The sequence below is a fragment of the Manis pentadactyla genome, chromosome 2, assembly GCF_030020395.1.
Source record: "Manis pentadactyla isolate mManPen7 chromosome 2, mManPen7.hap1, whole genome shotgun sequence".
In the NCBI taxonomy this organism is placed as follows: Eukaryota; Metazoa; Chordata; class Mammalia; order Pholidota; family Manidae; genus Manis; species Manis pentadactyla.
This window is the reverse complement of record NC_080020.1, coordinates 184,379,187-184,392,366: the sequence shown is the minus strand read 5'-3', so window position 1 is coordinate 184,392,366 and position 13,180 is coordinate 184,379,187. Positions and strand designations below refer to the sequence as shown.

Sequence of the window (13,180 nt, the reverse complement as noted above, 5' to 3'; positions counted from 1 at the left end):
CTTTAACCATAAAAATTTTAGAAGGTCTAAGAAGTTTAAAAGGAATAGACACACATGTGAGAATTTTTAGCCACAGCCAGCTAACACCATACTGAGGAACAGGAATTTGCAAATCCTTCTTACTAATTTTGGCTATATTAATGATTGTGTCCTTAAAATTTTGTTCTCTACATTATCAATATATGTATTATTTAAACATTGGACTAATAAGCATAATTATTATGGAAAAGAAACAAATAGCAAGTGGCTTCCAGAAGAGTCAAAGTATCCTTACCATAATACTGATTTTTTAAAGGATTAAATTTGTCACAGTTCTCCAGCTATGCCATAACAATTCTTTAATCCCTCAAAATGATTATTTTTAGAATTTCAATCACTCCCATATTTCAAAATAATGAAGGATGGGTTAAAGAAAGAAACCAATTTTTACCTTCATGTTTTAAAAACAAAACAATAAATGTCCCCATGAGTAAGAAGACGGGAAGACTTAATAAATGTTGATGAACTGTCATTTAATGAACTAAGTTTACAACCCAATGTCCTAGAAGGAAAGTCTGATGACAATAACAACTGAAAATACAACTCACAAAGTTAGACTTCAAAATTCAAAACTTAAAGATGCATACCTCTGTGTCCAGGAATTGATATAAGCAAATATTTTGAGAGTATGTTCCTTTCTGAGCTGCAGTCCATCACCACCTTCTATATCAGATACTGAAATAAAGTAGAAAAATTAATATTAGAAATAAATAATGATAAACCAGTATTAAAGCCAATAACAGCATTCAAACTTTAAACCAGTATTAAACCAGTATTAAAACTTCAACAACAAAAAAGCCGGGGTTTACAAATGTAATTATTTCAGATAATTATTTTTTGTTCTCACCAAAGAAATAAATCTTGGTTAATCTAATTAATGACTAATTTGAGCTTAAGAAGAGATTTTTAACAGGTTTAATTTTGGGAAGAAAAAAGGAAGATACCCTGTTAAGTTATTCTAGTGTTGTCTCTCAAATTCAAAACTACCCTCTGTTCTATGCATCGTGATGCTGGGGCTGGGACTCTGCAAGCTACATTGTTCATGTCTGCTAGCTTCCTATAAAGGCCTTCCTTCAGTGCCTACATAGCACTCTAAGACCAGAAAGCAAGAGGAGACCAAAGATGATGCTGTGTCTAAAAGCATCACTCAGCAGCAGCACTGACTCCAGTCTCCAGCTTCCAAGAACCAATCTCACAGTACTGCTCTCACAGGTACCAGGAGTAGCCAGGCAGCATCCCTTCTTCGCTTCCTTCACAGGGCCCACCTCAGAGCAATTCTATTTCATATTTTGTTTCCCCAGCCTTAGGGGAGACTGGCTGCTTCTTGCAGTAGTTGTCCTTGTTGTCACCACCATCATCTCTGGGTGGCCTCCAAGTTCCCTCTTTGCTCTTAAACCTTCAACATTTGTATAATATCTTCTCTTTATTAAATCCTTTCTTTACCTCCCTGATTGGACACGGAATGACATACTGCCATTGCACACACAATATGTAAATACTATGAAAGGAATCTACAGTTAAATCAATAAGAGAAACTGTACCAAAAAAATAGATTGGCTAATGGCCCAAATAAGTCTTCTAATGTAACATGTTCCATTGTACAAGATCAGAGGTCAGCAAACTTTTCTATACTGGGTCATAAAGCAAATATTTTAGGTTTGCAGGCCAAACAATCTCTTTTATAACTCAGCAGCACTGTTGCTGCATCTTGAAAAAAACAACAGACAATACTGCAAACAAGTGAGCATGGCCATGTTTCCAAAAACAAGCAGTTGACAAGATTTGGCAAACCACAGTTCGCCAACTCTATGCTAGACAAATGAAGTCCAACAAGATAAGATAACTCATGCCATTTAAATCTTCACTGTGTCTAGAAGTTATCATAAATGCCTTTATTTGACATTTGTTGAGCACTCTGTATGTTAAGCAGTAATTAATGTAAGTAAGAGTGACTGATAAAGTAACAGTCCTCTCCTCATGAGACTTATTCTTGTCCCAAGAAGAGGGAAGGACAAAAAGAGACAAATGAAAATATAACGATACTCATTCATACTTTAACAAATGCTAAAAAGAAACCAAATAGGGTACTATATAGCTGATAATAAGCATTACCAACCTTGAAATGGGGAGTAAGGGAGACATTCTCTGAGGTGGTGATTTTTAAGCAAAGCCTAGAATGCTAAGAATTTAGACATTAAAAAAAGAAAAAGAGAGTAAAGCCTTCTAATAAAGAAGTTCATCTTTCGAGTTCCCAGGATGATGTGAAGGGATATCCAAGGATGATCACTGCATAGAACCCAAGAACACTGCGTCAGAAAGGAGCCAAAGAGAATAAGGACTACGGAAAGGATGGTTCCAGGTGGGGGACTAAACATAATTTATGTCAACAAAAGATCAAAATAAATTTCACAGAAGAAAGTCAACAGCTGAAAATACACATTGAGAAAAAATGATTTAACCTTATTATTTGAAAAGGAAGGTAAATGTTGGGTGGAAAAAAAAAACACATAAAATGGAAAGTCATTATCTCTAGGAGAGGAAAAAGTGGGGCTCCAACAAAGATGGCTGCTGTTTCTTGAAAGACTAACAAACTTGTTTGATTTTCTTTAACCAAGGCACATTATTTAATAAAAATTAAAATAGAAAATAATAGGATCCGAGAGGGATTAAAGATGGTGTGGCATGAGAGGAGACACAGAGACCTCCTCCTAAAATGACACATAATATGAAAATATAATTAATACAACTAATCCTGAAAGAGCAACAGGAAAGAAGGCCACGCCAGACTGCATATGCCTGGAGGAAAGAAAAGACCTCACGGAACAGGGTTGTGAACTCAGGCACTCCATTCCACTGGCTGGATATGCAGGTTCAAGGCCCCCACCATGATATGCAGGCTACTGTGCCTTCCTCCGGGCCAGCCTGCACTTACGTAGCTGGCAAACCCTGCCCTGGCATCAGGCCTCCCAGACAGAAGCACCGCAAACAGCAGCTACAAATGCAAAGCATAGAGGCTTACACCTGTGTGTTCAGCCTACTGGTTTTGGTAGTGGAGACAGGCACAGCAGACGGGAAGCAGGAAACAGCGCTTTCCTCCCCCAGGCACCAGTACCACTCCCCTGCAACCACCGACATCGCTCCAGAGGCTAAGCAGCTCCAGAGAGTAGAGCTTCTGGGCACTACAGGGCGCCACATACAAATATGAAATGTCAAAGAAACCTGTTTCAAAGCAAAATCTCAACAACACCCGAAAAAGGATCGAGTGAAATAGAACTAAGCAATCTTCCTGAAAGAGATTACAAAATAAAAATCATAAACATGCTCCTGGAGGTACATAAAAATACTCAAGAATTCAGGAATGAATTTAGAACTGAGATAGAATTGCTGAGGAACACAATGGAGGGTATTAAAAGCAGATTAGATATGATGGAGGAGTTAAATGAAACAGAAATTAATGAAAAGGAATACAAAGAAGCTGAGGCACAGAGAGAAAAAGGATTTCTAGGAATGAAAGAATACTGAGAGAACTGGGTAACCAATCCAAACGGAACAATACTCGTATTATAGGGGTACCAGAAGAAGAAGAGAGAGAAAAAGGGATGCAAAGTGTCTTTGAGGAGGCAATTGCTGAAAACTTCCCCAATCTGCAGAAGGAGATAGTCTCTCAAGTCATGGAGGTGCACAGATCTCCCAACATAAGGGACCCAAGGAAAACAACACCAAGACATATAATAATTAAAATGGCAAAGATCAATGATAAGGACAGACTATTAAAACCAGTCAAAGAGAGAAAAAAGAACACATTGAAAGGAAAACCCATCAGGCTATGAGACTTCTCAACAGAAACGTCACAGGCCAGAAGGGAGTGGCATGATATATTTAATCAATGAAGCAGAAGGGCCTCGAACCAAGAATACTATATCCGGTAAGATTATTATTTAAATTTGAAGGAGGGATTAAACAATTTCCAGATAAGCAAAAGCTGGGACTGCTCTACATGAAAGTGTTCCTAAGGTTAAATAGCTGTCACCAGAGGTATTAACAAGGGATAGACAGAGTACAGAATATGATACCTAATATACAAAGAATGGAGGAGAAAGAAAAGGAGGGGGAAAACAAGAACCTTTAGATTGTGTTTGTAACAGCATAGTAAGTGAGTTAAGTTAGACTCTTACATAGTAAGGAAGTTACCCCTGAACCTTTGGTAACCACGAATCTAAAGCCTGCAATGGCAATAAGTACACAACTATTGATAATCACCCTAAATGTAAATGATTTGAATGCACCAATCAAAAGACACAGAGATAAAAAAACAAGACCCAACTATATGCTGCCTACAAGACACTCACATAAACCCAAAGACATACACAGACTAAAAGTGAAGGGATGGAAAAAGACATTTCATGTAACTAATAGGGAAAGAAAGCAAGTGTTGTAGTATTTGTATGAGATAAAATAGACTTTAAAAAAAGAAAGTCACAAGAGACAAAGAAGGACATTATATAATGACGAAGGGGTCAATCCAACAAGAGGATATAACCATTATAAATTTCTGTACACCCAACACAGGAGCACCTACATATGTGAAACAAATACTAACAGAATTAAAAGGGGAAATAGAATGCAATGCATTCATTCTAGGAGACTTCAACTCTCTACTCACTCCAAAGGACAGATCAACCAGACAGAAAATAACTAAGGAGACAGAAGCACTGAACAATACATTAGAACAGGTGGACATAACAGACATCTACAGAACTCTACACACAAAAGCAGCAGGATACACATTCTTCTCAAGTGCACATGGAACATTTTCAAGAATAGATCATATACCAGGCCACAAAAAGAGCCTCAGTAAATTCAAAAATATTGAAATTAACCAACCAGTCTCTCAGACCACAAAGGTATGAAACTAGAAATAAATTACACAAAGAAAATGAAAAAGCCCACAAACACATGGAGGCTTGACAACTTGCTCCTTAATAACCAATCGATCAATGACGAAATAAAAACAGACATCAAGCAATAGATGGAGACAGATGACAACAATAATTCAACACCACAAAATCTCTGGGATGCAGCAAAGGCCGTGCTAAGAGGGAAGTATATTGCAATACAGGCCTACCTCAGGAAAAAGAACAATCCCATATGAACAGTCTAAACTCACAATTAATGAAACTAGGAAAAGAACAACAAATGAGGCTCAAAGTCAGAAGGAGGAGGGACATAATAAACATTAGAGCATAAATAAATAAAATCAAGAAGAATAAAGCAAGAGAAAGAATCAATGAAAGCAAGAGCTGGTTCATCGAGAAAATAAACAAAATAGATAAACCCCTAGCCAGACTTATCAAGAAAGAAAAAGAGTCTACACACATATACAGAATCAAAAATGAGAAAGGAAAAATCACTACAGACACACAGAAATACAAAGAATTAGTAACAATACTATGAAAAATTATATGCTAACAAACTGGAAAACCTAGAAAAAATAGACAACTTTCTAGAAAAATACAACCTTCCAAGGCTGACACAGAAAGAAACAGAAAATCTGAAAAGACCAATTACCAGCAACGAAATTGAATTGGTAATCAAAAAGCTACCTAAGAACAAAATCCCTGGACCAGATGGCTTCACTGCTGAATGTTATCAAACATTTAGTAAAGACCTAAAACTGATTCTCCTTAAAGATTTCCATAAAGTAGCCTCAAGAGGAGGGAACACTTCCAAACTCATTCTATGAGGCCACCATCACCCTAATATCCAAACCAGGCAAAGACACCAAAAAAAAGAAAATTACAGACCAATATCCCTCATGAACATAGATGCAAAAATACTCAACAAAATATTAACATACCGAATTCAAAAATACATAAAAAATATCACCCATCATGATCAAGTAGGATTTATTCCACGGATGCAAGGATGGTACAATATCAACGTCATCCACCACATCAACAAAAAGGAGGACAAAAATCACATGATCATCTCCATAGATGCTGAAAAAGCATTCAACAAAATTCTGTATCCATTCATAATAAAAACTCTCAACAAAATGGGTATAGAGGGCAAGTACCTCAACATAATAAAGGCCATATATGACAAACCTAATTAACAGTGAGAAGCTGAAAATCTTTCCTTTCAGATGGGGAACAAGACCAAGGATGCCCACTCTTTACACTTGCACTCAACATAGTTCTGGAGGTCCTCACCATGGCAATTAGACAACACAAAGAAATAAAAACAACCAGATTGGTGAAGATGTAGTTAAACTGTCACTGTATGCAAATGACATGATATTGTACATAATAAAAAACCCTAAAGAATCCACTCCAAAACTACTAGATCTAATATCTGAATTCAGCAAAGCTGAAGGATACAAAATTAATACTCAGAAATCTGTTTCATTCCTATACACTAATGATGAACTAGCAGAAAAAGAGATCAGGAAAACAATTCCATTCAGGATTTCATCAAAAAGAATGAAATACCTAGGAATAAACCTAAGCAAGGAAGTTAAAGACCTATACCCTGAAAACTACAAGACACTCATGAGAGAACTTAAAGAAGATATCAATGAACAGAAACACATCCCATGCTCATGGATAGGAAGAATTAATATTGTCAAAAACACCATCCTGCCTAAAGCAATCTACAGATTCAATGTAATCCCTATCAAAATACCAACAGCATTCTTCAGTGAACTAGAGAAAATAATTCTAAAATTCATATGGAACCACAAAACATCCCGAATAGCCAAAGCAATCCTGAGAAGGAAGAATAAAACTGGGGGGAATTACACTTCCTGACTTAAAGCTCTACTACAAAGCCACACTAATTGAGACCATTTGGTACTGGCACAAAAACAGACCCAGAGACCAATGGAACAGACTAGAGAGCCCAGATATAAAACCAAACATATATGGTCAATTAATATATGATAAAGGAGGCATGGATATACAATGGGGAAATGAGAGCCTCTTCAACAGCTGGTGTTGACAAAACTGGACAGCTACATGTAAAAGAACGAAACTGGATCATTGTTTAACCCCATACACAAATGTAAATTCGAAATGGATCAAAGACATGAATGTAAGTCATGAAACCATAAAACTCTTAGAAAAAAACATAGGCAAAAATCTCTTGGACATAAACATGAGCGACGTCTTCATGAACATGTCTCCCCAGGCTAGAGAAACAAAAGCAAAACGGAACAAGTGGGACTATATCAAGCTGAAAACCTTCTGTACAACAAAGGACACCATCAATAGAACAAAAAGCCATCCTACAGTATGGGAGAATATATTCATAAATGACAGATCTGATAAAGCGTTGACATCCAAAATATATAAAGAGCTCACACACCTCAACAAACAAAAAGCAAATATCCAATTTAAAAATGGGGAGAGGAGCTGAACAGACAGTTCTCCAAAGAAGAAATTCAGATGGCCAACAGACACATGAAAAGATGCTCCACATTGCTAGTCATCAGAGAAATGCAAATTAAAACCACAATGAGATATAGCAAAATTACCGAGTATCATAATTCTTCCAAGTGGTAAATATACCTCAAGACAAATGCTGGGCATAGAAGCCACAGGGCATAAATCTGCAAAAAAGTAAAAAGCTAACCTTTTCAAACAATATTGCCTCTCTCTCACCTGCCAACTTTACATTTCCCTGTATGGCCCCGGAAGATGACTGGTTAGCCAGAGATGGGTAAGATTCCTCAAGGGAGGAACAACCTAAGACAGGCACAGTCGCAGGGGGGCCATCAGGTGAGAAATTGGGGATCAACAGAGGTGAGGCTTAGAACCTCACCCCCCCTGTTGTGAGAGAAATCTTCTGCATCCGTGGATGTTTTGTTGCCCTTGTCTAGCTTGGATTAATACTTAGTCTATAGGCACACACCTGATGATCTACATTTTCCCTCTTACAGCTCTAAACTATGTTTTCTACCTTTATCTTGCATCTACCTACCACTTCAGCATTTTATTTAAAATAATAATAATAATAATAATAATAAGGGAGAAATGTGGGATTCACATATAAATCAAGTATAAAAATCAAATGAATAATCATAATTGACCTGATTGTTTATAGTTCATGATGCATGATCAAAACCGAAAGTTTCTGTGATGACTGCCCTTGCACTGTTCACTATGTAAGAACTTATTCACTATGTAAGAACTTGTTCACCATGTAAAAACTTGTTCATTATGCTTCAGAAGATTGGAGACTGTTGAGAAATAGGCATGGGGTTGATTAATGATTGTGCATTGAGTCCCCTATACAGAATTTTATTGTTGTTAACAACCACATGATCAATAAATATGAGAGATGCCCTCTCAAAAAAAAAAAAAAAAAACCACAATGAGATATAACCTCACACCAGTAAGGATCTCCACCATCCAAAAGACAAACAACAACAAATGTTGGCACAGTTGTGGAGAAAGGGGAACCCTCCTACACTGCTGGTGGAAATATAAATTAGTTCAACCATTGTGGAAAGCTGTATGGAGGTTCCTCAAAATAGACATACCATTTGACCCAGGAATTCCACTTCTAGGAATTAACCCTAAGAATACAGCAGCCCAGTTTGAAAAAGACAGATGCACCCCTATGTTTATCGCAGTACTATTTACAATAGCCAAGAAATGGAAGCAACCTAAGTGTCCATCAGTAGATGAATGGATAAAGAAGATGTGGTACATATACACAATGGAATATTATTCAGCCATAGGAAGAAAACAAATCCTAACATTTGCAACAACATAGATGAAGCTACAGGGTATTATGCTCAGTCAAATACGCCAGGCAGAGAAAAACAAGTACCAAATGATTTCACTCATATGTGGAGTATAAGAACAAAGTTAAAACTGAAGGAAGAAAACAGCAGCAGACTCACAGAACCCAAGAATGGACTAACAGTTACCAAACTGAAAGGAATTGGGGTGAATGGGTGGGAAGGGAGGGATAAGGGGGTAAAAGGGGCAATAAAATTATCACGTATAATGTGGGGGCGGGCACACGGGGAAGGCAGTATAACACAGAGAAGACAAGTAGTGATTATATTGCATCTTCCTATGCTGATGGACAGTGACTGTTATGGGGAATGTGCTGAGGACTTGATAATAGGGGGAGTCTAGTAACTATAATGTAGTTCATGTAACTGTACATTAATGATAGCAAAAAAATGATACAGTAGGGTATCACCTGTTAACTTTTAACACATAAAAAAACTGCCTTCTTATGGACTCATATGCAATTATACTTAAAATATGATACACGTCCACATCAAGCAGATGGTCACATCTGGGGAAAAGGATAAAGAGGAGACAGGAACTACTTTTATCTCTCAGGCAATTTCTATTTCTTTTTTTTTTCAAAAGCCAATGTAAAATCTTAACATCTATTGAATTTGGTAGGAGACAAAACAATCTTGAGGAAGAAGAACAAAGTTGGGGGTATCATACTCTCTGATTTAAACTATACTACAAAGGTACAGCAATCAAAACAGTATGATACTGGCACAAAAATACACACAGATCAGTGGAACACAGTAGACAGCCCAGTAATAAACCCAAGCTTATATGGTCAACTGATCTATGACAAAGGAGGCAAGAATATACAATCAGGAAAAGAGAGTCTCTTCAATAAATGGCAGTGGAAAAACTGGACAGCTACATGCAAATGAATGAAACTGGACCACTGTCTTAAAACATACACAAAAACAAACTCAAAATGCCTTAACAGACCTAAATATAACACCTGAAAACATAAAATTCCTGGAAGAAAAACACAGGCAGTGAACTCTTGAATATCAGCATTAGAAAAATTTTTTCTAGGTATGTCTCCCCAAGCAAGAGTAACAAAGCAAAAATAAACAAGTGGCACTACATAAACCTAAAAACCTTCTGTAGCACAGCAAAGAAAACTGTTAACATAACAAAAGGCAACCTACTGAATGGGAGAAAATATTTGAAAGTGATATACTTAATATATTCAATATATTCAATAAGGGGCTAATATCCAGAATATATAAAGAACACATACATTCAATACCAATTAACAATGATTCCAATTGAAACATGGGCAGAAGATCTGAACAGACATTTTTCCAAAGAAAACAGATGGCCAGTAGACATGATAAGATCCTCCACATCACAAATCATCAAGAAAATGAAAATCAAAACCACAGTGAAAAATCACCTCACACCAGTCAGAATGGCTAATATCAACAAGACAAGAAATAACAAGTGTTGCCAAGGATGTGGAGAAATGAGAACACATGTACACTGCTGTGAGAATGTAAACTGGTGCAGCCACCAAGGGAAGAAGTACAGAGGTTTCTCAAAAAACTAAAAGTAAAAACACTGTACAACACAACAATCCCTTCTAAAGAAAATAAAGTCACTAATCTGAAAAGATATATGCACTCCTGTTTACTGAAGCACTAATATATATAACAGCCCAAATATGGATACAACCCAAGTGTCCATCCATAGATGAATGGATAAAGAAGATGTACATATACACAATAGAATATTATTCAGCCATAAAAAAGAATGAGCTCGTGCCATTTGTGATGTGGATTGACCTACAGAGTATGATGGTAAGTGAAATAAGTCAGATAAAGACAATTAGTGTGTGACTTCCATTAACATATGGAATCTGGAGGAAAAAAAAAATACACACACACAAAACCGAAATAGACTCACTGACACAGAGAACAGACAGGTGGTTGCCAAAGGGGAGAGGGCAGGGGGATAAGCAAAACAGGTGAAGGGGAGAAAAATTAAAGAGAATATTTGATATCTTTCATCTGGGTAATGGTTACATGAGTGTACACATGTCAAAATTCATCAACATACACCCTAATATTTTTGCATTTTATTGTACATACTGCTACAAAAATTAATTTTTAAAAATAAATTTGGTAAGTACATGTATATCTTACTTTCAGGATCTTTTCTTGCAGGTCTGACCTATTACATAATTAATTTTTTTGAGTTAAATACACCAGGTTCAACACCCTTTTTTCCACTACCTCCCAAAGCTTCACTAAAACCACAATAGAAAATAAAACAAACACACAGGGCAAAAACAAACTGTGGCAGAAAATGATACCAGACTTAGTATAACCACAGCAAACTAAAATAATCAGACCAATATTGGGGAATGGAAGGAGGCTAATTTTTTCCCATGAAATCTCAGAAAGGCTCCAGAATTAGAAACTCTGAGTACCTCTGAAAACAGAAGTACAAGTGGGGCTGAAAAACACTGAATTCTTATTAAGAAGCAATCAGACACCTCTTATATTCCCTCTTTTCTTATACACACATGCACACATTCTCCTGTTCTCTGGTTCACACTGTCTCAACCTCTCTCTCTCTCTCTCTGAATCTCCCAAGTACTATGTTTCCTTTCTGGAGATGTTCAGAGGGATCTAGTTTTCAGAAAACCAAGCAGCCGAAAGCCACAAGTATCACTGAAAATACATCAATGTCTCTGTACAGGCATTTCCTACTATGTCATGTAAGCATTCCTGAGAAGACTCAAATGATGCAAAACCTTGCACTGAAGAATTATGAGGCTAACAATAAGACAAGGTTAAAAGCAAACTACTCAAAACACAAAATTTTATCTTCAGACCACTGACAAAATCAACAGTCTAATTTAAAATTAAAATACACTAGCACAATTAAATCTCTGTTGGCATTTGCACCTAACCAGTGTCAATGAATCTTCTGCAGCTTTAAAACATGAGGCTTCTGCTTCATCTTTTCATATGAAGAGGCCCGTGGGCATTCTATTATAACAAAGATCTTTCCCCAAAAAATCTCTCTTATATAACCATTCTCATGAATCCATCATTTTAATGATTTTGCATCTACTTAACTTTATCCACATAACTTTACAAAGGAGAAAACATCAAGGTCCTTGAAGTCAATAAACCAATCACTACATGCACAACAAGAAGGCATTTCTGATGATCATCAGCTTTGTTACTGTTTTTCATATACTGGTAGGGCATTCTCTTTAATCACAAAAAGCTTGCGTGGATCACTGTAAAACATTAACATGATGGAAAATCTCCTATGAACCAGTAAGATATTTCATTATACTAGTATCATTCCTCTATCTACCAATTGTGTATGAGCTTAATTTTCACCTTGAAAAAAAAATTGTTCTAGATTAGCCTATATGCTCAATCTTCAGATTTATAGCACTCTTCACCCTCTCAGCTCCAGAAATTCTACTCTTCTCTGGTAGTACTGACTAGACCAAGAAAGGTTAAAAAAAAAAATGTGGGTAGGAAGAGAAGGAAAGGCATGAAGACAAATATTACAAAAGAAATGGGTAACAAGGTAACGGCACCTGAGGCCATGGAAGACAATTCCATTACTGCCCAACAGGGAGAAGATCCTAACAAAAGCTAGCAACCATAACAGAGTAAGATAGAGCAGAGGGTGAGATAAGGCAATTACTAAAAACAAGCTCTTGGTTTATTTAATTTCAGCAAGATGGTACACAATGCCAGTTTTCCTTCCCCAGTCTGAAAACACAGTGAACAGAGTGGCTGTTAACATCAATCACATCCGTCTCTAACACAATACACAAATGGCACACATTCTGTAAAAAGCGTAAGTGTGCTCAGGCACCTATCTCCACCTGAGGCCTAATTGCTCAGCAACATAAACTTTCCAATTTGCTCCATTAAATCTATCCCATAACAAGAAAGGAAGGGAAGGATACACTATCAGGACCAAATTAGAGCTTTCCAGACAAACAGAGAACATCACAATGATAGAAGACTGAAAGTTTCTCTGCTAAGATAAGGAAAAGACAAAAGTAGCTGCTTTCACAACTTTTATTCAACATAGTATTGGAAGTTGTAACCAGAGCAATGAGAAAAGAAGAAATTGAAATGGAAGAAGTAAAATTACCTCTCACATCACATTTACTTCACAGCTAACATGACTTTATATGTAGAACACTATGAAGAGTCCACCAAAAGAACTCAGAAAATAGGAGTTTGGTAAAATAGAAGATCACAAATTCAACAAACAAAAATCCATCCCCTTTCAGTATAGTAACAACGAACATCCTGAAAAGGAAATTAAGACACAATTGCACT

General features: G+C 36.7%; 1 protein-coding gene across 7 annotated transcripts in view; it reads right to left on the bottom strand.

The window, feature by feature from the left end:
• The window catches only part of USP34 (ubiquitin specific peptidase 34), a 289,427-nt gene that overhangs the window by 236,475 nt on the left and 39,772 nt on the right, over positions 1-13,180 (bottom strand). For all 7 annotated transcript variants that reach the window (XR_008995834.1, XM_057497160.1, XM_057497164.1 and 4 more), the window contains exon 2: positions 627-714. Coding sequence is in view for 6 of the 7 variants with exons in the window: in XM_057497160.1 (XP_057353143.1) it covers positions 627-714 (88 nt within the window). In the remaining variant the exon portion in view is untranslated. The remainder of the gene's footprint in view (positions 1-626; positions 715-13,180) is intronic.